The sequence below is a fragment of the Coregonus lavaretus genome, assembly GCF_964263955.1.
Source record: "Coregonus lavaretus genome assembly, chromosome: 1".
Lineage (NCBI taxonomy): Eukaryota > Metazoa > Chordata > Actinopteri > Salmoniformes > Salmonidae > Coregonus > Coregonus lavaretus.
Window position 1 is genome coordinate 13435712 of NC_139988.1, and position 21453 is coordinate 13457164.

The 21453-nt window shown below is 44.1% G+C and overlaps 1 protein-coding gene across 1 annotated transcript in view; it reads right to left on the reverse strand.

Annotated features, from left to right (window-relative positions):
* Nucleotides 1-3812: 3812 nt before the first annotated feature.
* Nucleotides 3813-21453, reverse strand: part of LOC311128664 (monocarboxylate transporter 4-like) — a gene marked incomplete at its 3' end in the record, with an annotated part of 28397 nt that continues 10756 nt past the window's right edge. The window contains exons 2-7 of the mRNA XM_084160860.1: nucleotides 9094-9372; nucleotides 8027-8170; nucleotides 7798-7934; nucleotides 5503-5970; nucleotides 5083-5263; nucleotides 3813-4111 (exon numbers count right to left, since the gene is read on the reverse strand). Of these exons, the coding sequence (XP_084016986.1) occupies nucleotides 3813-4111; nucleotides 5083-5263; nucleotides 5503-5970; nucleotides 7798-7934; nucleotides 8027-8170; nucleotides 9094-9316 (1452 nt within the window). The 5' untranslated portion in view covers nucleotides 9317-9372. The remainder of the gene's footprint in view (nucleotides 4112-5082; nucleotides 5264-5502; nucleotides 5971-7797; nucleotides 7935-8026; nucleotides 8171-9093; nucleotides 9373-21453) is intronic.

Consider the following 21453-nt stretch of genomic DNA (forward strand, 5'->3'; position numbering starts at 1 on the left):
CTCTGTGTGCTTTCATTTTCAAACGTTAAATTTTTTTTTTTTGAAAAGTGTAGTCAAATGAATTTAGATATGTTTTAATGTCTTATCACCTGTGTGCAGACTATAACCAGACGTGCACACTACTACGCAGTCCCAGTGTAGGACACCTGATGGAAAGAGAAAGACAACCAAAAGAGACCTGGAGAAGGACTGTGACCCGACCTGGGGAACCCTCACCAAGAAGATAATAATATGCCATTTATCCAAAGCGACTTACAGTCATGTGTGCATAAATTTTTACGTATGGGTAGTCCCGGGGATCGAACCCACTATCCTGGCGTTACAAGCACCATGCTCTACCAATTGAGCTACAGAGGACCACAAGATGGACTGTGACCCGACCTGGGGAACCCTCACCAAGAAGATGGACTGTGACCCGACCTGGGGAACCCTCACCAAGAAGATGAAGGACTGTGACCCGACCTGGGGAACCCTCACCAAGAACATGAAGGACTGTGACCCGACCTGGGGAACCCTTACCAAGAAGATGGACTGTGACCCGACCTGGGGAACCCTCACCAAGAAGATGGACTGTGACCTGACCTGGGGAGCATCTGAAGAGTGTCATCATGCTCACTATCAAACTTTTAAAGAACCATTCAAACACTTTCTCCACATAATATATATTTATTGGGTTGGCATAGCAACAGGTCAAGAAGCAGCAGTATCTCAGAAAAATAGGAATTGAATAAATCCACATGAAAGTTTGACGTTCAACAAATACCCAGCAGAGGGTGCTCGTGGACATGGTTGTGTATTTGTGGTTTTGTAAGTGTCTGCAGATCTATCATTAATAAATACAAAGATCTGACAGACTGACAAGATAGGCAGAACAATATCCACAAATATATACAATATACCAACATGCAGAAACATACAGGACAATACTGACTACGCACAGTTTTACAAGTGCAAAGCCAACCTTCGTAGAGCAGAGCAAAATGCTTCACTGTGTTTGGCTGGGATAACTTATCATCAGGTGACATCACAGGCATTGTAATTGAGACTGCATCAGTGGAGGAAAATATAAAAATAGCACTATATTATATTGGGTCACAGCGTCCCCAGATGCCAATGTATCAGATTTAAGGCACTATATAAAATAGGTCTTCCTCCATATTACATACATTACATCAGCGGGCTGGGCTATAATGTCATATCCTGTCACATGTTAAGGTGTCCCCCTTTTCAGATCTAAAGAGATACTGACAGTTGTGTAGGGTTTGGTTAAGTTAGGAGATACACCAACACTACACAACAGGATCTTTGTAGACTCCCATTTGTAGACTGCCAGCATTCTTACTCCACCTGTCAGCATAAACAACATAGACAAATGCTTGAACTATCCTTTAAATGGACATCAGCAGTCAGACCAAAAACACTGAAAAAAGCACAGCATTCCAGCGGCCACGTGACATGTTAATGCCCTCAGTATTAGAAAAACTGTCCAGTTCAAAGTGACAAACATATCAGCTGTGACAAAGTCCTTACATTGGAAGACAAACAGTGAAATGCACGTAATAAAATGATAAGGCTTAAGAAACTTATTCAGTTCATGGAGTAAATATATATTTATATCGGAAACTGTGTGTGTGTGTGTGTGTGTTAGGTTACTGGCTGAAGAGGTATTTTTCATTGAAAGAAACTAGTGATATTGATTTCATCACAGAGAGATGTTCTCATAACATTTCACCAAGCACCTAGAACTTACTATAACCTGTATAACAACTTGGTAACATTATACAATAAAGCCCCAGTGCAGTCAAAAATGTGATTTCCCTGTGTTTTTATATATTTCCACAAAGAGGTTGGATTAATACTGGAAATTGTGAAAATGATAAAGCCCTTATAGTGAAAGAGCGGTTTGAAAAGACTGCGTGAAATTGTAGCCTGTTTTGGTGGGATGGAGTTTTGGCCACCAGGCAGTAAATTAGTCAATAGACCAATAAGAAACAGTTCCAAACCTCTTTGCCAATAACTGCTAGTTTTCAATTTTCCCTTCCCCACTCAGACAGTCCTATCAATATTCTTGCTTGAGAAATTGCTCTTTGCTAAGAAAGCTATTATATGTATTTTTTTTGATGGGGGGGTTGACCATTTAATTGAAAACAATCACTGTAAGGTACTTAATTGTTACCCAGAAATTATTTGATATTTAGATAAAAACAGTTGCATTGGACCTTTAATAAAATAGTATGTCACACCATCACTCATACATGCCTGCAACCTGCCACAACATTGGTAGTTGAAATAATAATTTTGTGGCTACTTTCTCAGACACAGATCACACCTAGTCCTGAACTAAAAATAACACTTTCAATTAAGAATTTCCATTGATCATGCTTCTCAGTCCAGGACTAAGCTGAATCTGGGTTTGGGAAACCAGCTCTTGATGTCTTTTTTAAAAATATATTATTGTACAGAGGTTTCTTGTCTTTGGAAAGAAGTCACTTCAAGATCTCACGTCACTGGAAGCCAAGGTCACTCAGGAGGAGTAAAGAAGAATTCCTTTGTTTCTTTAAATCTCTCCTCACTGGGGAGTGTCTCCATAAACAAATACCGTCACTGTGGAAATGTCCTGGAAATGAAGTTGTTCGTTATTCTTTTCTGTATCAAGAACTGGTGAGTCAGGCAGTGACAAGCATTGGTTAGTTCAAGGTTGTGTGTGTGCATGCTCTTGGGTGCCTGCAAGTGTGTGTGTGTGTGTACTGTGGGCAGAGCAGTGTGTGTGTACTGTGGGCAGAGCGATTCCAGAAAACATTTAATAGTGTTCCTTCTGGTGTGCGTGCTGGTATGCACACAGCAAATTATCCAGTGTTAAATCAACACAGTGTTAAATGTAACACTCTTAGTGTCTATATGGGACCACACTTTCCAGTGTTAAATTAACAAACTGCTTAGTGCATATTTCCCAGGTTGCCTTTCAAGTAAATTGTAGTTACCACCCATGCCTGTAATTGTTAGTGACATAGACATGGTTGTTGCATCTGTTCATTTTCAGTCTTGTGGCCTTCATCAAGTGAGATCCTAAGCAAATGTTATCATTAAAATGGAATTCTTTATGGCAATACATATTTCATAAGGCCTTATTTTGAGGGTCTAGATGTACCCTAATACAGTGGTCTGAAACTCATGGTTTGGCCTGCAAGTCACATTATGCTGGTTTGCAAAGTGATGTGTAATTCCTATTGGAATCCAGCCAGAGTGGAAATATCCAACATTTGGAATGTTTTATGTTTATTCAGAATGATTGCCAGGATTGGGAAGACTAAGATATTGTAGGAGCCTACATAAAGTATCTAAACTGGAACAACCATTTCAGTAACGGGTGCAATAAGTCCAAGTAATATATTGGATTAGTTTAGAAAAATGTATGTTATTTATATTTGAGTCTAACAAGATTAATTAATCAAGCAATGTACATGCAAAAACATTGTAAAAATCTACATGCAATTGAGCATGCTGGGAAATATGATGGGAATGGTTTTTGTTTAATACTGGTTATTAACACCAACACTGGGGCTCTATTACACCACTCAGTGTTCATTTAACACCTACAGAGTTAATTTAACTCCTGAATCAACACTAGAAATGTTACACTGAAAAATCAACACTACATAACGCTGTGCTGTGTATATTAAAGCATACAACACAACACCAAACACACAGAGCACATCACAATCCATCCCTCTCTCGCTCCATCCCTCCCTCCCTCCGTCAGAATGTGTCTTCCCTATTGGTGCTTCATAGAGCTAATCAGTCTCTCCCCTCTATCACAGAGATGTCTCTGGGTTCCCCACCCCTCCACTCTTCTCAGCTCCCTCTATCGCCTTTCCCGACCCGGCCCTCACCCCGTCCGGCTGCTCTCTCTCCGTCTCCCCTCCCTCTGGCAGGCTGTTGAGATTCTCCATCTCTGCGGGGGCTCCATTCTCTAGATGGGCTTCGGGCTTGTCTGGCTTCTTCTTGATGCACAGAAAGTTGCCCATGCAGATGACGATGGAGGCCAGAATGACCTCACAGCCAGCCAGCAGGAACACATGCATGTAGTTATGGGTGGTGTCTAGCAGACGACCTACGGAGAGGAGAGGGAGAAGGAGGTTATACAGGTATGAAGAGAGTTCATTACCTCCTATCCATTCAAGGCATAAGCTGGTTATTACTAGCTAAAATGTTATGATGTCATTTCTGGCTTCTGATTGTTTGAAGACTTCGTTCTAAACCCCTAACACAGGCTCAACCCTAACTCCATGTCCACACCCAGGCTCAACCCTAACTCCATGTCCACACCCAGGCTCAACCCTAACTCCATGTCCACACCCAGGCTCAACCCTAACTCCATGTCCACAACCAGGCTCAACCCTAACTCCATGTCCACACCCAGGCTCAACCCTAACTCCATGTCCACACCCAGGCTCAACCCTAACTCCATGTCCACACCCAGGCTCAAGCCTAACTCCATGTCCACACCCAGGCTCAACCCTAACTCCATGTCCACAACCAGGCTCAACCCTAACTCCATGTCCACACCCAGGCTCAACCCTAACTCCATGTCCACACCCAGGCTCAACCCTAACTCCATGTCCACACCCAGGCTCAACCCTAACCCCATGTCCACAACCAGGCTCAAGCCTAACCCTAACTCCATGTCCACACCCAGGCTCAACCCTAACTCCATGTCCACACCCAGGCTCAAGCCTAACTCCATGTCCACACCCAGGCTCAACCCTAACTCCATGTCCACAACCAGGCTCAACCCTAACTCCATGTCCACACCCAGGCTCAACCCTAACTCCATGTCCACACCCAGGCTCAACCCTAACTCCATGTCCACACCCAGGCTCAACCCTAACCCCATGTCCACAACCAGGCTCAAGCCTAACCATATCTCCATGTCCACACCCAGGCTCAACCCTAACCCCATGTCCACACCCAGGCTCAACCCTAACCCTAACCATAGCTTCATGTCCACACCCTGGTTGAACCCTAACACAAGCCATAACCCTAATTCTAACTCTATCCTAACGCTTCCCTGTGGTTACTGACCTGCTCCAGGCGGTCCCACCAGCACAGCGATCGCCTCCATGAGCAGCACCAATCCTAAAGCGCTGGAGAACTTCTTGGTGCCCACGATGGCCATGAGAACCTCGAACTGCAGCGCCCCCACCATCCCGTAAGAGAGCCCGAAGAAGATACAGAACACCACCAGGCCAGGGTAGTCTGTCGCCTGCCAAAAGAGAAGCAACAATGTGATACGACCATAGAAATATAATTACCATTACTGATTAATCTTTCTAATTATATGGATCAAATAGCTTCGGATCTCGAGGGCCCCAGTGTCCGCAATGATATGGGTCAATACAGGAATACCAATAATGATACAATACACATTGATTAAATATGATTTATGTATTGTTTACATCCATCCATACAAATAATATCAATCAAAACTAGTTCCAGCCTTACCTGTGAGCTGACCACGTCAGTGATGCCATTAAAGAGTATGGCAAAGCTGAACAGATATACACATCTGGGCCGGACCCACTTCATCCCCGCGATCAGCCCACATGTGGGCCGGGCGAAGATATCAACGAACCCCAGGATGGTGAGGAGTAGGGCAGACTTGGTGTCTTCATTCCCCATCTCCTTGGCATAGCTCACCACAAACACGGGTGGCACAAACAGACCCAGTACCATGATGGACGCAGCTATGGCATAGATGAGGAAACCTCTGTCTTTAAATACGCTAAAGTCCAGGAGCTTCTTCTGAGGTTTGGCCTTTTTTTCTGCTTGGTCTACAGCCTGCAACTCCTGGTCCTGGGGCTTCTTGGGGCCCACCAGGGGTCTCATCAGGGCCCCACATGCGCAGCAGTTGAGCAGCAGACCCCCCAGGATGAGGAAGCCGCCTCTCCAACTGTAGTGGTACTGCAACACCTTTGGGGGTGAAATATGAAGAAAAACATTAACAATATCGATGATCCGTAACTCCAAGAAAGCATATAATTTCCCCTTTGTATCTTTCATTGTGTTATATATATATACATACACACACACACACACACACACACACACACACACACACAGTGGGGAAAAAATGTATTTAGTCAGCCACCAATTGTGCAAGTTCTCCCACTTAAAAAGATGAGGCCTGTAATTTTCATCATAGGTACAAAAAAATCCAGAAAATCACATTGTAGGATTTTTAATGAATTTATTTGCATATTATGGTGGAAAATAAGTATTTGGTCAATAACAAAAGTTTCTCAATACTTTGTTATATACCCTTTGTTGGCAATGACACAGGTCAAACGTTTTCTGTAAGTCTTCACAAGGTTTTCACACACTGTTGCTGTTATTTTGGCCCATTCCTCCATGCAGATCTCCTCTAGAGCAGTGATGTTTTGGGGCTGTCGCTGGGCAACACGGACTTTCAACTTCCTCCAAAAATGTCTATGGGGTTGAGATCTGGAGACTGGCTAGGCCACTCCAGGACCTTGAAATGCTTCTTACGAAGCCACTCCTTCGTTGCCCGGGCGGTGTGTTTGGGATCATTGTCATGCTGAAAGACCCAGCCACGTTTCATCTTCAATGCCCTTGCTGATGGAAGGAGGTTTTCACTCAAAATCTCACGATACATGGCCCCATTCATTCTTTCCTTTACACGGATCAGTCGTCCTGGTCCCTTTGCAGAAAAACAGCCCCAAAGCATGATGTTTCCACCCCCATGCTTCACAGTAGGTATGGTGTTCTTTGGATGCAACTCAGCATTCTTTGTCCTCCAAACACGACGAGTTGAGTTTTTACCAAAAAGTTATATTTTGGTTTCATCTGACCATATGACATTCTCCCAATCGTCTTCTGGATCATCCAAATGCACTCTAGCAAACTTCAGACGGGCCTGGACATGTACTGGCTTAAGCAGGGGGACACGTCTGGCACTGCAGGATTTGAGTCCCTGGCGGCGTAGTGTGTTACTGATGGTAGGCTTTGTTACTTTGGTCCCAGCTCTCTGCAGGTCATTCACTAGGTCCCCCCGTGTGGTTCTGGGATTTTTGCTCACCGTTCTTGTGATCATTTTGACCCCACGGTGTGAGATCTTGCGTGGAACCCCAGATTGAGGGAGATTATCAGTGGTCTTGTATGTCTTCCATTTCCTAATAATTGCTCCCACAGTTGATTTCTTCAAACCAAGCTGCTTACCTATTGCAGATTCAGTCTTCCCAGCCTGGTGCAGGTCTACAATTTTGTTTCTGGTGTCCTTTGACAGCTCTTTGGTCTTGGCCATAGTGGAGTTTGAAGTGTGACTGTTTGAGGTTGTGGACAGGTGTCTTTTATACTGATAACAAGTTCAAACAGGTGCCATTAATACAGGTAACGAGTGGAGGACAGAGGAGCATCTTAAAGAAGAAGTTACAGGTCTGTGAGAGCCAGAAATCTTGCTTGTTTGTAGGTGACCAAATACTTATTTTCCACCATAATTTGCAAATAAATTCATAAAAAATCCTACAATGTGATTTTCTGGATTTTTTTCTCAGTTTGTCTGTCATAGTTGACGTGTACCTATGATGAAAATTACAGGCCTCTCATCTTTTTAAGTGGGAGAACATGCACAATTGGTGGCTGACTAAATACTTTTTCCCCCCACTGTGTGTGTGTGTGTGTATATATATATATATATATATATATATATATATATATCCCTACATCATAATACTGATCTACAACTGCAGAGAGGGAGACTGAAGAGGAGAGGTGTAGTACCTGTCCCAGAGGAGAGAGGCAGCAGAGGGCCACAGGGCTTCCGGCAGCAGATAGTCCGTTAGCTAGAGGCCTCTTCTCACTGAAGTAACGATTCAGCATGATCAGAGATGGCTGGAAGTTCAGCGCCAGGCCCAGACCTGGTAGACAGAGAAACAGTTCAATTGTGTGTGTGTGTGTTTACTAACCTGTTATAACTCCAGTACAGAGATAAATGTCTGTGTTTACTAACCTGTTATAACTCCAGTACAGAGGTAGATATGTATGATACTGGTTGCAAAGGAGGCCAGGATCATTCCTAAGGAGGCAAAGAGCCCTCCCACCATCATCACTGGCCGACACCCAAACTTGTTCACCAGCACACTGCACAGTGGACCTGCAGGCAGACAGACACTCTCAGAACTTATTGTGCCTAAGACCAGTACTGAGCTGGATAAAAAAAAGTGTTCCAGTTCTCTGCCCTTTCCACTTGGATTGAGCTACAACAGGACATGAAATGACAGGAGCTTGTCTCTTTGAATTAGTTTAAATCTAAAATCTATGGTGGAAAATGAAGTGGGGGGCTGTCAATGTTTTGACACCTAGATGCACCAAACCTCCCCAAAGAATCTATCCTGCTCAATGTGGAAAATGTGTGCTTAGTGCTTTGTGTTTTAGGTTGTAAATGTCTCTGAAACTTTGTGTGCTGCTATTTTGGCCATGTCTCTCTTGGAAACAAGGCATTTCATTTCAATGTGAATAACCTAACACACGAACATAGTAATGTTTTAATATTGTTGTATTATACATTTTGTATTGTAGATTTTCAGTGGTAGAGTAGTGGTGTAATAATGTGTTGTATGATGTACTGTTTAATTTAAATGTTTTGTGATGTAATTGCCTTAATCTTGTTTGGATCCCAGGAAGAGTAGCTGCTGCCTTGGCAGTATGAAAAAAATGTATGCACTCACTAACTGTAAGTCGCTCTGGATAAGAGCGTCTGCTAAATGACTAAAATGTTAAATGTAAGTAATGGGGATCCATAATAAACCCCAGGAAGAGTAGCTGCTGCTTTGGCAGGAACTAATGGGGATCCATAATAAACCCCAGGAAGAGTAGCTGCTGCCTTGGCAGGAAGTAATGGGGATCCTTAATAAATACAAATACCTGTTAAAATAATGACATAAAGATCCTGTCAGAGTTTGGTGTAGACTCTGGAGGTACTAACGCCCAGGCCTGACACCTTCTCTACTGGGCCTCTTGTAGACTGGAGATATACACAATACCAGTCAGTGTGTGTGTGTGTGTCCGTGTCCGTACCTGTGCCGTAGAGCATGGCCAACAGTATAGAAGAAATCCATGCACAGTCGCTGTATCCCACTCCGAACTCCCTGATCAACTCCTTGAAGAACACACTGACAGCCTTGGGGAAGGCGTAGGAGAACCCAGTGATGACGAACCCTCCGGCCAGCACGGCCCAGCCCCACCCTCCGTCTGGCGCCTTCACATCACTAGGCTCATCGTCTACCACGGCTCCTCCCATGATGCTTTCTGCTAGGAGATTCCCTCAACCCTCTGTCCAGTCAACTTGGGTCAGAACTGAGAGAGAAGAGACGTAGATAGTAATAAACAGAGAAGAGGGTAACATAACAGTTAGACACATGGTGTATAAGGGAGGGTCAAGTTATTTCTTCAAGTTATGAGATCGGGGCACCAGTCTGTTATTGGACAAAATTGGTCTATGTATAACTCCATAAGACTAAAACATTAGCAATACTTGGTCTATCTGAAGGTATAGTGAGCTGTTAGAACTGTCTGGTACCAGAGACAACATGCTTGTAAACACACAACATTTAATAAAAGATAAAAGGCCTCTTGTAGCTCAGCTGGTAGAGCACGGCGCTTGTAACGCCAGGGTAGTGGGTTCGATCCCCGGGACCACCCATACACACAAAAAAAAAATGTATGCACGCATGACTAAGTCGCCTTGGATACAAGCGTCTGCTAAATGGCATATTATTATTTTGCACGTTAGGTTACACATCATTAAATATATTGAGACAAATTACAGACAGCCTACAAGTAGCAAAATATAACTCCATTGATTGAATATGAAATGTATTTCAATATGATTGACATAGACCTATACCGTTCATATTTTAATGCAGTCAGTTTTCATTTGAAGCATATTTTTATAGCCTACGTCGCTTGTTTGTCAATTGCAAAGAAATGGGCAACTTTGTATTTGTAGTCAACTTTATTCTGAAGTTATCAGAGGTCACAGAGAGAGGGATCAACCATGTGATTCTATGTTTAGAGGACATCGGTGTATAAAGTGATGCGGGAGGGCAAAGAAAGCATCTAATGACGCACTTAGCTGTGCTAGTGGTTTGAGGCAGGCGTTCGATTACGAGCGTTTTCAAGAGCAACATTAATAACGATGGTTTTGGGAAACAGCATGGAGATTTAACGATGCTCCTACGAAGGTTCTAACAATTAATTTAGCCTTAAAATGAATTTGGGAAACCCGGCCCTGGTCAGTCGCGTATGCTAAAGGTGTATCTCTCCTCCAGAACCACAACATCCAACCTTACAAGCAGGGTGGGTAATTAACACCAGCCACAAATGCTGGTACATTTTGGCAATGGTTGGTGGAATGTTCTTACCAGCCACATTGGCGGGTGGTCACACAGAGCATTTGGAGAGAATCAACAGTGGTGAAAGCGGAGTGGGGTAGTGTTTTCTGTCATTTATCTTCATCAATTTAAAAAAATGCATCTCTCTCTCCCAAAGGGCTTTATTGGCATGGGAAATATTTGGTTACATTGCCAAAGCAAGTGAAATAGATCATAAACAATCAGAAATTAACAGTAAACATTACACTCAATGGTTTCAAAGGAAGATACATTTCAAATGTCATTATGTCTATGTACAGTGTTGTAACGAGTACAAAAGGGAAAATAAATAAACATAAATATGGGTCTGTACAGAGAAGCCTGCTGATAACAACCACCGCTGCAGGTAGCCTAGAGAACACTGCATACAGCTAGCTCAGCCCTGTTAGTTGTATTGTCCAATCTAAGTTGTTTTCTCTTTTAGCTGTGTAAAGATTTTTAATGTTTTCATCTTCCCTAGGGCCAGGATATTTTTTTATTTTTTTTAAACCATATGACCTCATTAAAAGAAGAATCTGGTCCCATCATAACAGTTTTTTTTTTACAGCTGATTTATTACTATGTCATATGCTACAGCTAGGGTCCAGAGGTTAGTCTACTACTAGATCAGGAAAAACTTGAAAACAGTTCTCCCCCCACCACTCAGGGACCTGTGGTGCCACCTCTGAAATCACAATGATACAAATGAAAAGACATATCCTATTTTTATGATCTACATTAAAAAATAATGTTGGTTGTGGGGATGGCCTTCAATAGTCATGTGTCTCAGTGCAGCCGGCAGCTACTACGACAGTTCCAGAACGTAACAGGCTGTTACTGCAATTTCAGGTAAAAACTCAATAAAAACAAGTCTCAAATATACAGTACCAGCCAAAAGTTTGGACACACCTACTCATTACATTTACGTCATTTAGCAGACGCTCTTATCCAGAGCGACTTAGAAATTGGTGCATTCATGAGGGTTTTTCATTTACATTACATTTACGTCATTTAGCAGACGCTCTTATCCAGAGCGACTTACAAATTGGTGCATTCACCTTATAGCCAGTGGGGGGGGGGGGGGGGGGTAGAAGGATTACTTTATCCTAATTCCTTAAAGAGGTGGGGTTTCAAATGTCTCCGGAAGGTGGTGAGTGACTCCGCTGTCCTGGCGTCGTGAGGGAGCTTGTTCCACCATTGGGGTGCCAGAGCAGCGAACAGTTTTGACTGGGCTGAGTGGGAACTATGCTTCCGCAGAGGAAGGGGAGCCAGCAGGCCAGAGGTGGATGAACGCAATGCCCTCGTTTGGGTGTAGGGACTGATCAGAGCCTGAAGGTAAGGAGGTGCCGTTCCCCTCACAGCTCCATAGGCAAGCACCATGGTCTTGTAACAGATGCGAGCTTCAACTGGAAGCCAGTGGAGTGTGCGGAGGAGCGGGGTGACGTGAGAGAACTTGGGAAGGTTGAACACCAGACGGGCTGCGGCATTCTGGATGAGTTGTAGGGGTTTAATGGCACAGGCAGGGAGCCCAGCCAACAGCGAGTTGCAGTAATCCAGACGGGAGATGACAAGTGCCTGGATTAGGACCTGTGCCGCTTCCTGTGTAAGGCAGGGTCGTACTCTCCGAATGTTGTAGAGTATGAACCTACAGGATCGGGTCACCGCCTTGATGTTAGCGGAGAACGACAGGGTGTTGTCCAGGGTCACGCCAAGGCTCTTCGCACTCTGGGAGGAGGACACAACGGAGTTGTCAACCGTGATGGCGAGATCATGGAACGGGCAGTCCTTCCCCGGGAGGAAGAGCAGCTCCGTCTTGCCAAGGTTCAGCTTGAGGTGGTGATCCGTCATCCATACTGATATGTCTGCCAGACATGCAGAGATGCGATTCGCCACCTGGAGATGCGATTCGCCACCTGGTTATCAGAGGGGGGAAATAATAGTGAAGCCATAAAAACTATGAAATAACACATATGGAATCATGTAGTAACCAAACAAGTGTTAAACTATCCAAGATGGCGTAGCAGTGCGGTCGTGTTTTTTTATGTGTCCTTGTGTAAATAGACAGTTTTTTTGTTTATTGTCAATTTGTATACATTTCTAAATTTTACTTTTTCATTCTTTAACTAAAATATACTTTCCTGCAACCCGCCTCACCCAACGTGGAAAGGCTTCTATTGTTTCTTTATAACTTTTATCAAGAACCTTAAGCTGAAACTAGCCTAGCTGCAACCGAATGGCTACTTGCTATTAGCCACCGTTAGCGTCTTCACCATTGTTCGTGGCCTGCACTACCCACCAGCCAGCTCTAGCTCTAGCCTGGACAATTTGTCGGCCAGTCTGCACAGCGTGCTATCGACCCAGAGCATATCGGATTTTCTGCCGGAATCACTGGACCCTAGCGCCGGATCATCGCAACCAGCTAGCTGCAACCAAATGGCTGTTGTCGTTGGCTAATTACCATTGCCCCTTAGCAAGTACCAGTTAGCCTTGAGCTAGCCTCGAGCCAGGCCCATCTCCCGGCTATCTACCTCTCTGTCAACCGGACGGGACCTCATAGTGTTGACACGGAGCCCCGCCGATCCAATACGACTGGTTTGCCGACAAAATCGTCTGATGTGGTTTCAACAGGCTTCCCGTTACGACGTTGACCACGAAGATCCATCTGCTAGCCCCAGCCCGCTAGCACACGCAAGCCGGGCCTCTTGCTCGCCAGTGCGGTAGTAGCCCCCGAACTACCTCCGAACTCTCCTATTGCTGTTCACCGGACCTTATGATAACTCAGCTATACAGCCGATGCCTGCTGGACTGTTCTTTTATACGGTACCGCATCCTGTTTATGTTTAGCCTCAGCCCAAACTTTGTCGCCATTACCAGCTGTTGTCTTAGCTCTCTCGAATAACACCTGTGATTGCTTTATGCCTCTCTCCCATGTCAATATGCCTTGCTTATTGCTGTTTCGGTTATTTCTTTTTGTACTATTTCACTGTAGAGCCCCCAGCCCAGCTCAACCTGCCTTAGACAGCTCCTTTGTCCCACCCCCCATACACGCAGAGACCGACTCAATCGGTGCCTCCAGTGATGCTATCTCTTTCATCGTTACCCAACGCTTAGGTTTACCTCCACTGTACTCATATCCTTCCATATCCTTGCCTGTACATAATGCCCTGAATCTATTCTACAACGCCCGGAAATCTACCCCTTTTTTTCTCTGTACCCAACGCACTAGAAGACCAGTTCTTAAAGCCTTTAGCCGTATCCTTATTCCATTCCTCCTCTGTTCCTCTGGTGATGTAGAGGTTAACCCAGGCCCTGTAGCCCCCAGTATCACTCCTACTCCCCAGGCGTTATCATTTTTTGACTTCTGTAACCGTAAAAGCCTTGGTTTCTTGCACGTTAACATCCGAAGCCTCCTCCCTAAGTTTGAGATATGGACAGGAAGGCCAACAAAAATTCAGAAATGTCCATCCCCAACTACAACATTTTCAGTCTCGATAGAACTGCCAAAGGGGGTGGGGTTGCAATCTACTGTAGAGATAGCCTGCAGAGCTCTATCATACTATCCAGGTCTGTGCCCAAACAGTTTGAGCTTCTACTTCTAAAAATCCACCTTTCCAGAAATAAGTCTCTCACTGTTGCCGCTTGCTACAGACCCCCCTCAGCCCCGAGCTGTGCCCTGGACACCATATGTGAACTGATTTCCCCCCATCTATCCTCAGAGTTTATACTGCTTGGTGACCTAAACTGGGATATGCTTAACACCCCGGCCAACCTACAATCTAAACTAGATGCCCTCAATCTCACACAAATTATCAACGAACCTACCAGGTACAACCCAAAATCTGTAAACATGGGCACCCTCATAGATATCATCCTGACAAATTTACCCTCTAAATACACCTCCGCTGTCTTCAACCAGGATCTCAGCGATCACTGCTTTATTGTCTGCGTCCGTAATGGGTCCGCGGTCAAACGACCACTCCTCATCACTGTCAAACGCTCCCTAAAACACTTTAGCAAGCAGGCCTTTCTAATTGACCTGGCCCGGGTATCCTGGATGGATATTGACCTCATTCTGTCAGTAGAGGATGCCTGGTTGTTCTTTAAAAGTGCGTTCCTCTCCATCTGAAATAAGCATGCCCCATTCAAAGAATTCAGAACTAGAACAGATATAGCCCCTGGTTCTCCTCAGACTTGACTGCCCTTGACCAGCACAAAAACATCCTGTGGCGTACTGCATTAGCATCTAACAGCCCCCGCGATATGCAACTTTTCAGGGAAGTCAGGAACCAATATACACAATCAGTTAGGAAAGCAAAGGCTAGCTTTTTCAAACAGAAATGTGCATCCTGTAGCACTAACTCCAAAAAGTTTTGGGACACTGTAAAGTACATGAAGAATAAGAGCACCTCCTTCCAACTGCCCACTGCACTGAGGCTTGGAAACACTGTCACCACCGATAAATCTACAATAATCGAGAATTTCAACAAGCATTTTGCTACGGCTGGCCATGCTTTCCACCTGGCTACCACTACCCCGGCCACCAGCTCTGCACCTCAGCTGCAATTTACCCATGCCCCCCCCCCCAGCTTCTCCTTTACACAAATTCAGACAGCTGATGTTCTGAAAGAGCTGAAAAATCTGGACCCCTACAAATCAGCTGGGCTAGACAATCTGGACCCTTTCTTTCTAAAATTAGCCGCCGAAATTGTCGCAACCCCTATTACTAGCCTGTTCAATCTCTCTATCGTAACGTCTGAGATCCCCAGAGATTGGAAAGCTGCCGCGGTCATCCCCCTCTTCAAAGGGGGTGACTGATAGAGGAATTATGATTGTGACCAAAATTGTTAACCCCAATACTGATGATGACTGTGTGAACTGTGTTAGGGTTATCATTATAAACCCACTAACAGAGGGGGTGAGTTAGAAACTGCTGAGACAAACATTCCAGGATGAAGGGGACTGAGAAACTGGTTAAAGGCCGCCTAAAAGGTGGGCGGAGCAAAGTTCCTTTGTGTGAAGCATATATAAAAGGCTGGTTATGTGTTTTGGCGGGAGAGCTTTCCATGATTAAACATACAGATCATTCTTGCTGGTTGTGGACCTTGAATTATTCATGATTAAAACTAGAGCCTTACAACCGCTGGTAATGATTCAAGCTTAGGTTTAATTAGAGAGAGAGAGAAATTCTCGTGACAGTGACACTTTAGATCCAAACTGTTACAGACCTATATCCATTCTGCCCTGCCTTTCGAAAGTTTTTGAAAGCCAAGTTAACAAACAGATCATCAACCATTTCGAATCCCACCGTACCTTCTCCGCTATGCAATCTGGTTTCCGAGCTGGTCATGGGTGCACCTCAGCCACGCTCAAGGTCCTAAACGATATTATAACCGCGATCGATAAAAGACAGTACTGCGCAGGGTGCCACAGGGTTCAATTCTCGGGCCGACTCTATTCTCTGTGTATATCAATGATGTTGCTCTTGCTGCTGGTGACGCTCGGATCCACCTCTATGCGGACAACACCATTTTGTATACATCTGGCCCTTCATTGGACACTGTGTTAACAAATCTCCAAACGAGCTTCAACGCCATACAACACTCCTTCCGTAGCCTCCAACTGCTCTTAAACATTAGTAAAACGAAATGCATGCTCTTCAACCGAACGCTGCTTGCACCCGCCCACCCGACTAGAACCACTACTCTCGGGGGGTCTGACCTAGAGTATGTGGACAACTACAAATACCTAGGTGTCTGGTTAGACTGTAAATTATTCTTCCAGACTCACATTAAGCATCTCCAATCAAAAGTTAGATCTAGAATCGGCTTCCTATTTCGCAACAAAGCCTCCTTCACTCATGCTGCCAAACATGCCCTCGTAAAACTGACTATCCCACCGATCCTTGACTTTGGCGATGTCAGTTACAAAATAGCCTCCAACACTCTACTCAGCAAATTGGATGTAGTCTATCACAGTGCCATCCGTTGTGTCACCAAAGCCCCATATACTACCCACCATTGTGACCTGTACGCTCTTGTTGGCTGGCCCTCATTACATATTCGTCGCCAAACCCACTGGCTCCAGGTCATCTATAAATCACTGCTAGGCAAATCCCAGTCTTATCTTACCTCACTGGTCACCATAGCAACACCCACCCATAGTCTGCGCTCCAGCAGGTATATCTCACTGGTTATCCCCAAAGCCAACACCTCCTTTGGCCGCCATTCCTTCCAGTTCTCTGCTGCCAATGACTGGAACGAACTGCAAAAATCTCTGAAGCTGGAGACTCTTATCGCCCTCAGTAACTTTAGGCGTCAGTTGTCAGAGCAGCTTACCGATCACTGCACCTGTACACAGCCCATCTGTAATTAGCCCATCCAACTACCTCATCCCCATATTGTTATTTATTTAGCTAATTTGCACCCCAGTATCTCTATTTGCACATCATCTTTTGCAGATCTATCATTCCAGTGTTAATACGAAATTGTAACTATTTTGCACTATGGACTATTTATTGCCTTACCTCCATAATTTACTACATTCACACACACTGTATATATATTTTCTGTTGTATTTTTGACTTTGTTTTGTTTACCCCATATGTAACTCTGTGTTGTTGTTTTTAAATCGCACTGCTTTGCTTTATCTTGGCCAGGTCGCTGTTGTAAATTAGAACTTGTTCTCAACAGGCTTACCTGGTTAAATAAAGGTAAAAATAAAATACGAAATACAAATATAATCAAAATGCCAAAAAGTACCTGGATGATCATCAAGACTCTTGGAAGAATGTTCTATGGACAGATGAGTCAAAAGTATAACTTCTTGGACGACATGGGTCCCATTATGCCTGGCGACGTGGATCGATGGAAATCACCACACAATGCAACAAATGAAGAAACATAACCTATATGTATGATCTACAATGTAATCGGAAAGTATTCAGACCCCTTGACTTTTTCCACATTTTGTTATGTTACAGCCTTATTCTAAAATGGATTCAATTGGTTTTTTCCCCCCTCAATCACACAATACCTCATACATTTTTGCTAATTTATTCAAAATAAAAAATGGAAATATCACATTTACTTAAGTATTCAGACCCTTTACTCAGTACTTTGTTGAAGCACCTTTGGCAGTGATTACAGCCTTGAGTCTTCTTGGGTATGACGCTACAAGCTTGGCACACCTGTATTTGGGGAGTTTCTCCCATTCTTCTCTGCAGATGCTCTCAAGCTCTGTCAGGTTGGATGGAGAACGTCGCTGCACAGCTATTTTCAGGTCTCTCCAGAGATGTTAGATCGGGTTCAAGTCTGGGCTCTGGCTGGGCCACTCAATGACATTCAGAGACTTGTCTCGGTGTAGGCCACTGTGTTCTTGGGGACCTTCAATGCTGCAGAAATGTTTTGGTACCCTTCCCCAGATCTGTGCTTCAACACAATCCTGTCTCGCAGCTCTACGGACAATTCCTTCGACCTCATGGCTTGGTTTTTGCCCAGAATGCACTGTCAACTGTGGGACCTTATATAGACAGGTGTGTGCCTTTCCAAATCATGTCCATTCAATTGAATTTACCACAGGTGGACTCCAATCAAGTTGTAGAAACATCAAGGATGATCAATGGAAACAGGATGCACCTGAGCTCAATTTCAAGTCTCATAGCAAAGGGTCTGAATACTTCTCTAAATAATGTATTTCTGTTTAGTTTTATTTTATAAATTTGCAAACATTTCTAAAAACCTGTTTTTGTTTTGTCATTATGGGTGGAGTATTGTGTGTAGATTAATGAGGATTTTTATTTATTTATGCAATCCATTTTAGAATAAGGCTGTAACATAACAACATGTGGGGGGAAAATCAAGGGGTCTGAATACTTTCCGAATGTATTTTATGTTTGGGTGGCAGGAATGGTCTTCCTTATACATATTCCCTGTGGCCCAGCCAAGACTTCCTGTGACACTTTAGACTTGTGTGTGAAAAAGAAAATCCAGCACACAGGTATCCTTGTATGCCCCACAATGCGTTTAGTGGTTTTGGTCAATAGAGACTTGGTAGTTGTCACAGTCTCATAGCGCAAGGTCATAGCGCAATGACTAAATGTGCATATGTCACATTTAAATGAGTGGGTACTTCCACACTGAATATATACAATACTAAACTATTGAGTACTAACACGACAAGAATTTGTCAGATGCTTTTTTCAGAATGGACTTTAGTGTGCATTTACAGCAGAAAGGGTTGTTATATGACAACGTCAGATTTGCATACATTACAGAACAGTTATCAGATAACTGGCATTAACAACTCTTTATGAAGACCTTTTAATATCTACAACAAGATCTGGAAAAAATCTACAGCCCAAAATTATATTTTGCCACTGTAAAAATCTATCTACACATTCAAAAAGCCTTTTTTTTGTGCCAGCAAGTGGCAAGTGACAGAATATCAACAATATTCAAGTTGTATTTAATATATCGATGCTGATCAATAAATACGTTTTAAAAAATAAAGATTAATCAAGGTAAACATCAGATTTCACAGCATTGAGTCTGTAGCAAAGCACCTACCCTTGATGCGGCTGTTGGCTGTAACTCTCTGAATGGGATTTGAGGTGCGCGTCTGCTGTATGAACTACTCCAGTGTCACGTATAGCTGCTTGGCTCCCAACCAACAGGCAAATACACACACACACACACACACACTTCTCCCCTAGCCCCACCTCATGCAGCATTCAGCCAGCACCCCACTATCAGCCCTCCTAAAATAAGACTGACATTTCCCATCCCAGGACACACACACACACGATTACTAGGATCACTTTCTCTGTGGATAGCAGGCCATGCCGTACAGGCGGGAAACATTCAGACCTTTAGCGAAGAGGGGTGCACTGTTACCGTGTTGCTCACATTGCCTAGAAGACCGTGTCAGTTTGGGATTGGACATCCCACTGCATCAACATAGAATGCTTTCCTGCTAGGACTTCTGCCAGCCCAAACTGACACACACCACATTTGCAAACACACATTCTCTCACACACCTGTGGCACTGATACTTGTAGACCACTGACTGGCTATGACAGAGTACTGATGTCTGTTCAGAATATTCAGGGCTAAAAGACCCAGTGGGACCAGCCAGGTTGTGTCACAGGCTATATCTTTCCCCTCTACACCAACACTATAGCACACACAGTCTGGGTCTGGCACAGGAAAATCTTTTGGAACTGTTATTTTAATCATCACTGCTTCCAGAAGCCAACAAGTACCAGCCAGCCGTATCCATGTGGCATTACTGTCTCTCTTGGCTTCAGGAACAAGTTTCCTGCCAAAGCAGTGGACATCCTGTTGAACCCTGAATCCTAACCAGTAGTTAATCATTACATTGTGCTGTAAGTGAAGAATGAGAGTATTCCATTCATGGCTTGAATGACCGAGCACACAAACGCCATCATCTCTCCGTGTGGTTGGTCACCTGTTGTTATCACTACTGTTCTAGTACCTTGTTTACATTGGACTGAACAATGTAGGAACACCTGGACATATCTCAGAATATGTACAGTTCATTCGGAAAGTATTCAGACCCCTTTACTTTTTCCACATTGTGACGTTACAGCTTTATTCTAAAATTGATTGAATTATCCCCCCCCCCCCATCAATCTACCCAATAATGACAAAGCGAAACGTTGTTTTTTTTTTATGTGTGTGCAAATGTATTACAAATAAAAAATGGAAATACCTCATTTACATAAGAAATTGAGCTCAGGTGCATCCTGTTTCCATTGATCATCCTTGAGATGTTTCTAAAACTTGATTGGATTCCACCTGTGGTAAATTCAATTGATTGGACATGATTTGTAAAGGCAAACACCTGTCTATATAAGGTCCCACAGTTGACAGTGCATGTCAGAGCAAAAACCAAGCCATGGTAGGAATTGTCCGTAGAGCTCCGAGGCAGGATTGTGTCGAGGCACAGATCTGGGAAAGGGTACCAAAAAATGTCTGCAGCATTGATGGCCCCCAAGAACACAGTGGCCTCCATCATTCTTAAATGGAAGAAGTGTGGAACCACCAAGACTATTCCTAGAGCTGGCCGCCCGGCCAAACTGAGCAATCGGGGGAGAAGGGCCTTGGTCAGGGAGGTGACCAAGAAACCGATGGATATTTGTAAACAACAGCTGGTGCACAAAATCAAATACCAAGGAAGTCTCGAGGTTTTGCTCGCCTGAGGTAGAGTATCTTATGATAAGCTGTAAACCACACTATCTACCAAGAGAGTTTTCATCTATATTTTTCATAGCTGTCTATTTACCACCACAAACCAATGCTGGCATTAAGATTGCACTGAATGAGTTGTACAAGGCCATTAATCAACAGGAAAACGCTCATCCAGATGCAGCGCTCCTAGTAGCCGGGGACTTTAATGCAGGGAAACTTAAATCCGTTCTACCTAATTTCTACCAGCATGTTAAATGTGCAACCAGAGGGAAAAAAACTCTAGACCACCTTTACTCCACACACAGAGACGCATACAAAGCTCTCCCTCGCCCTCCATTTGGCAAATCTGACCATAACTCTATCCTCCTGATTCCTGCTTATAAGCAAAAACTGAAGCAGGAAGCACCAGTGATTCGGTTAATAAAAAAGTGGTCAGATGACGCAGATGCTAAGCTACAGGACTGTTTTGCTAGCACAGACTGGAACATGTTCCGGGATTCTTCAGACAGCATTGAGGAGTACACCACATCAGTCACTGGCTTCATCAATAAGTGCATCGATGATGTCGTCCCCACAGTGACCGTACGTACATACCCCAACCAGAAGCCATGGATTACAGGAAACATCCGCACTGAGCTAAAGGGTAGAGCTGCCGCTTTCAAGGAACGGGACTCTAACCCGGACGCTTATAAGAAATCCCGCTATGACCTCCGACGAACCATCAAACAGGCAAAGAGTCAATACAGGTCTAAGATTGAATCATACTACACTGGCTCTGACGCTCGTCGGATGTGGCAGGGCTTGAAAACTATTACAGA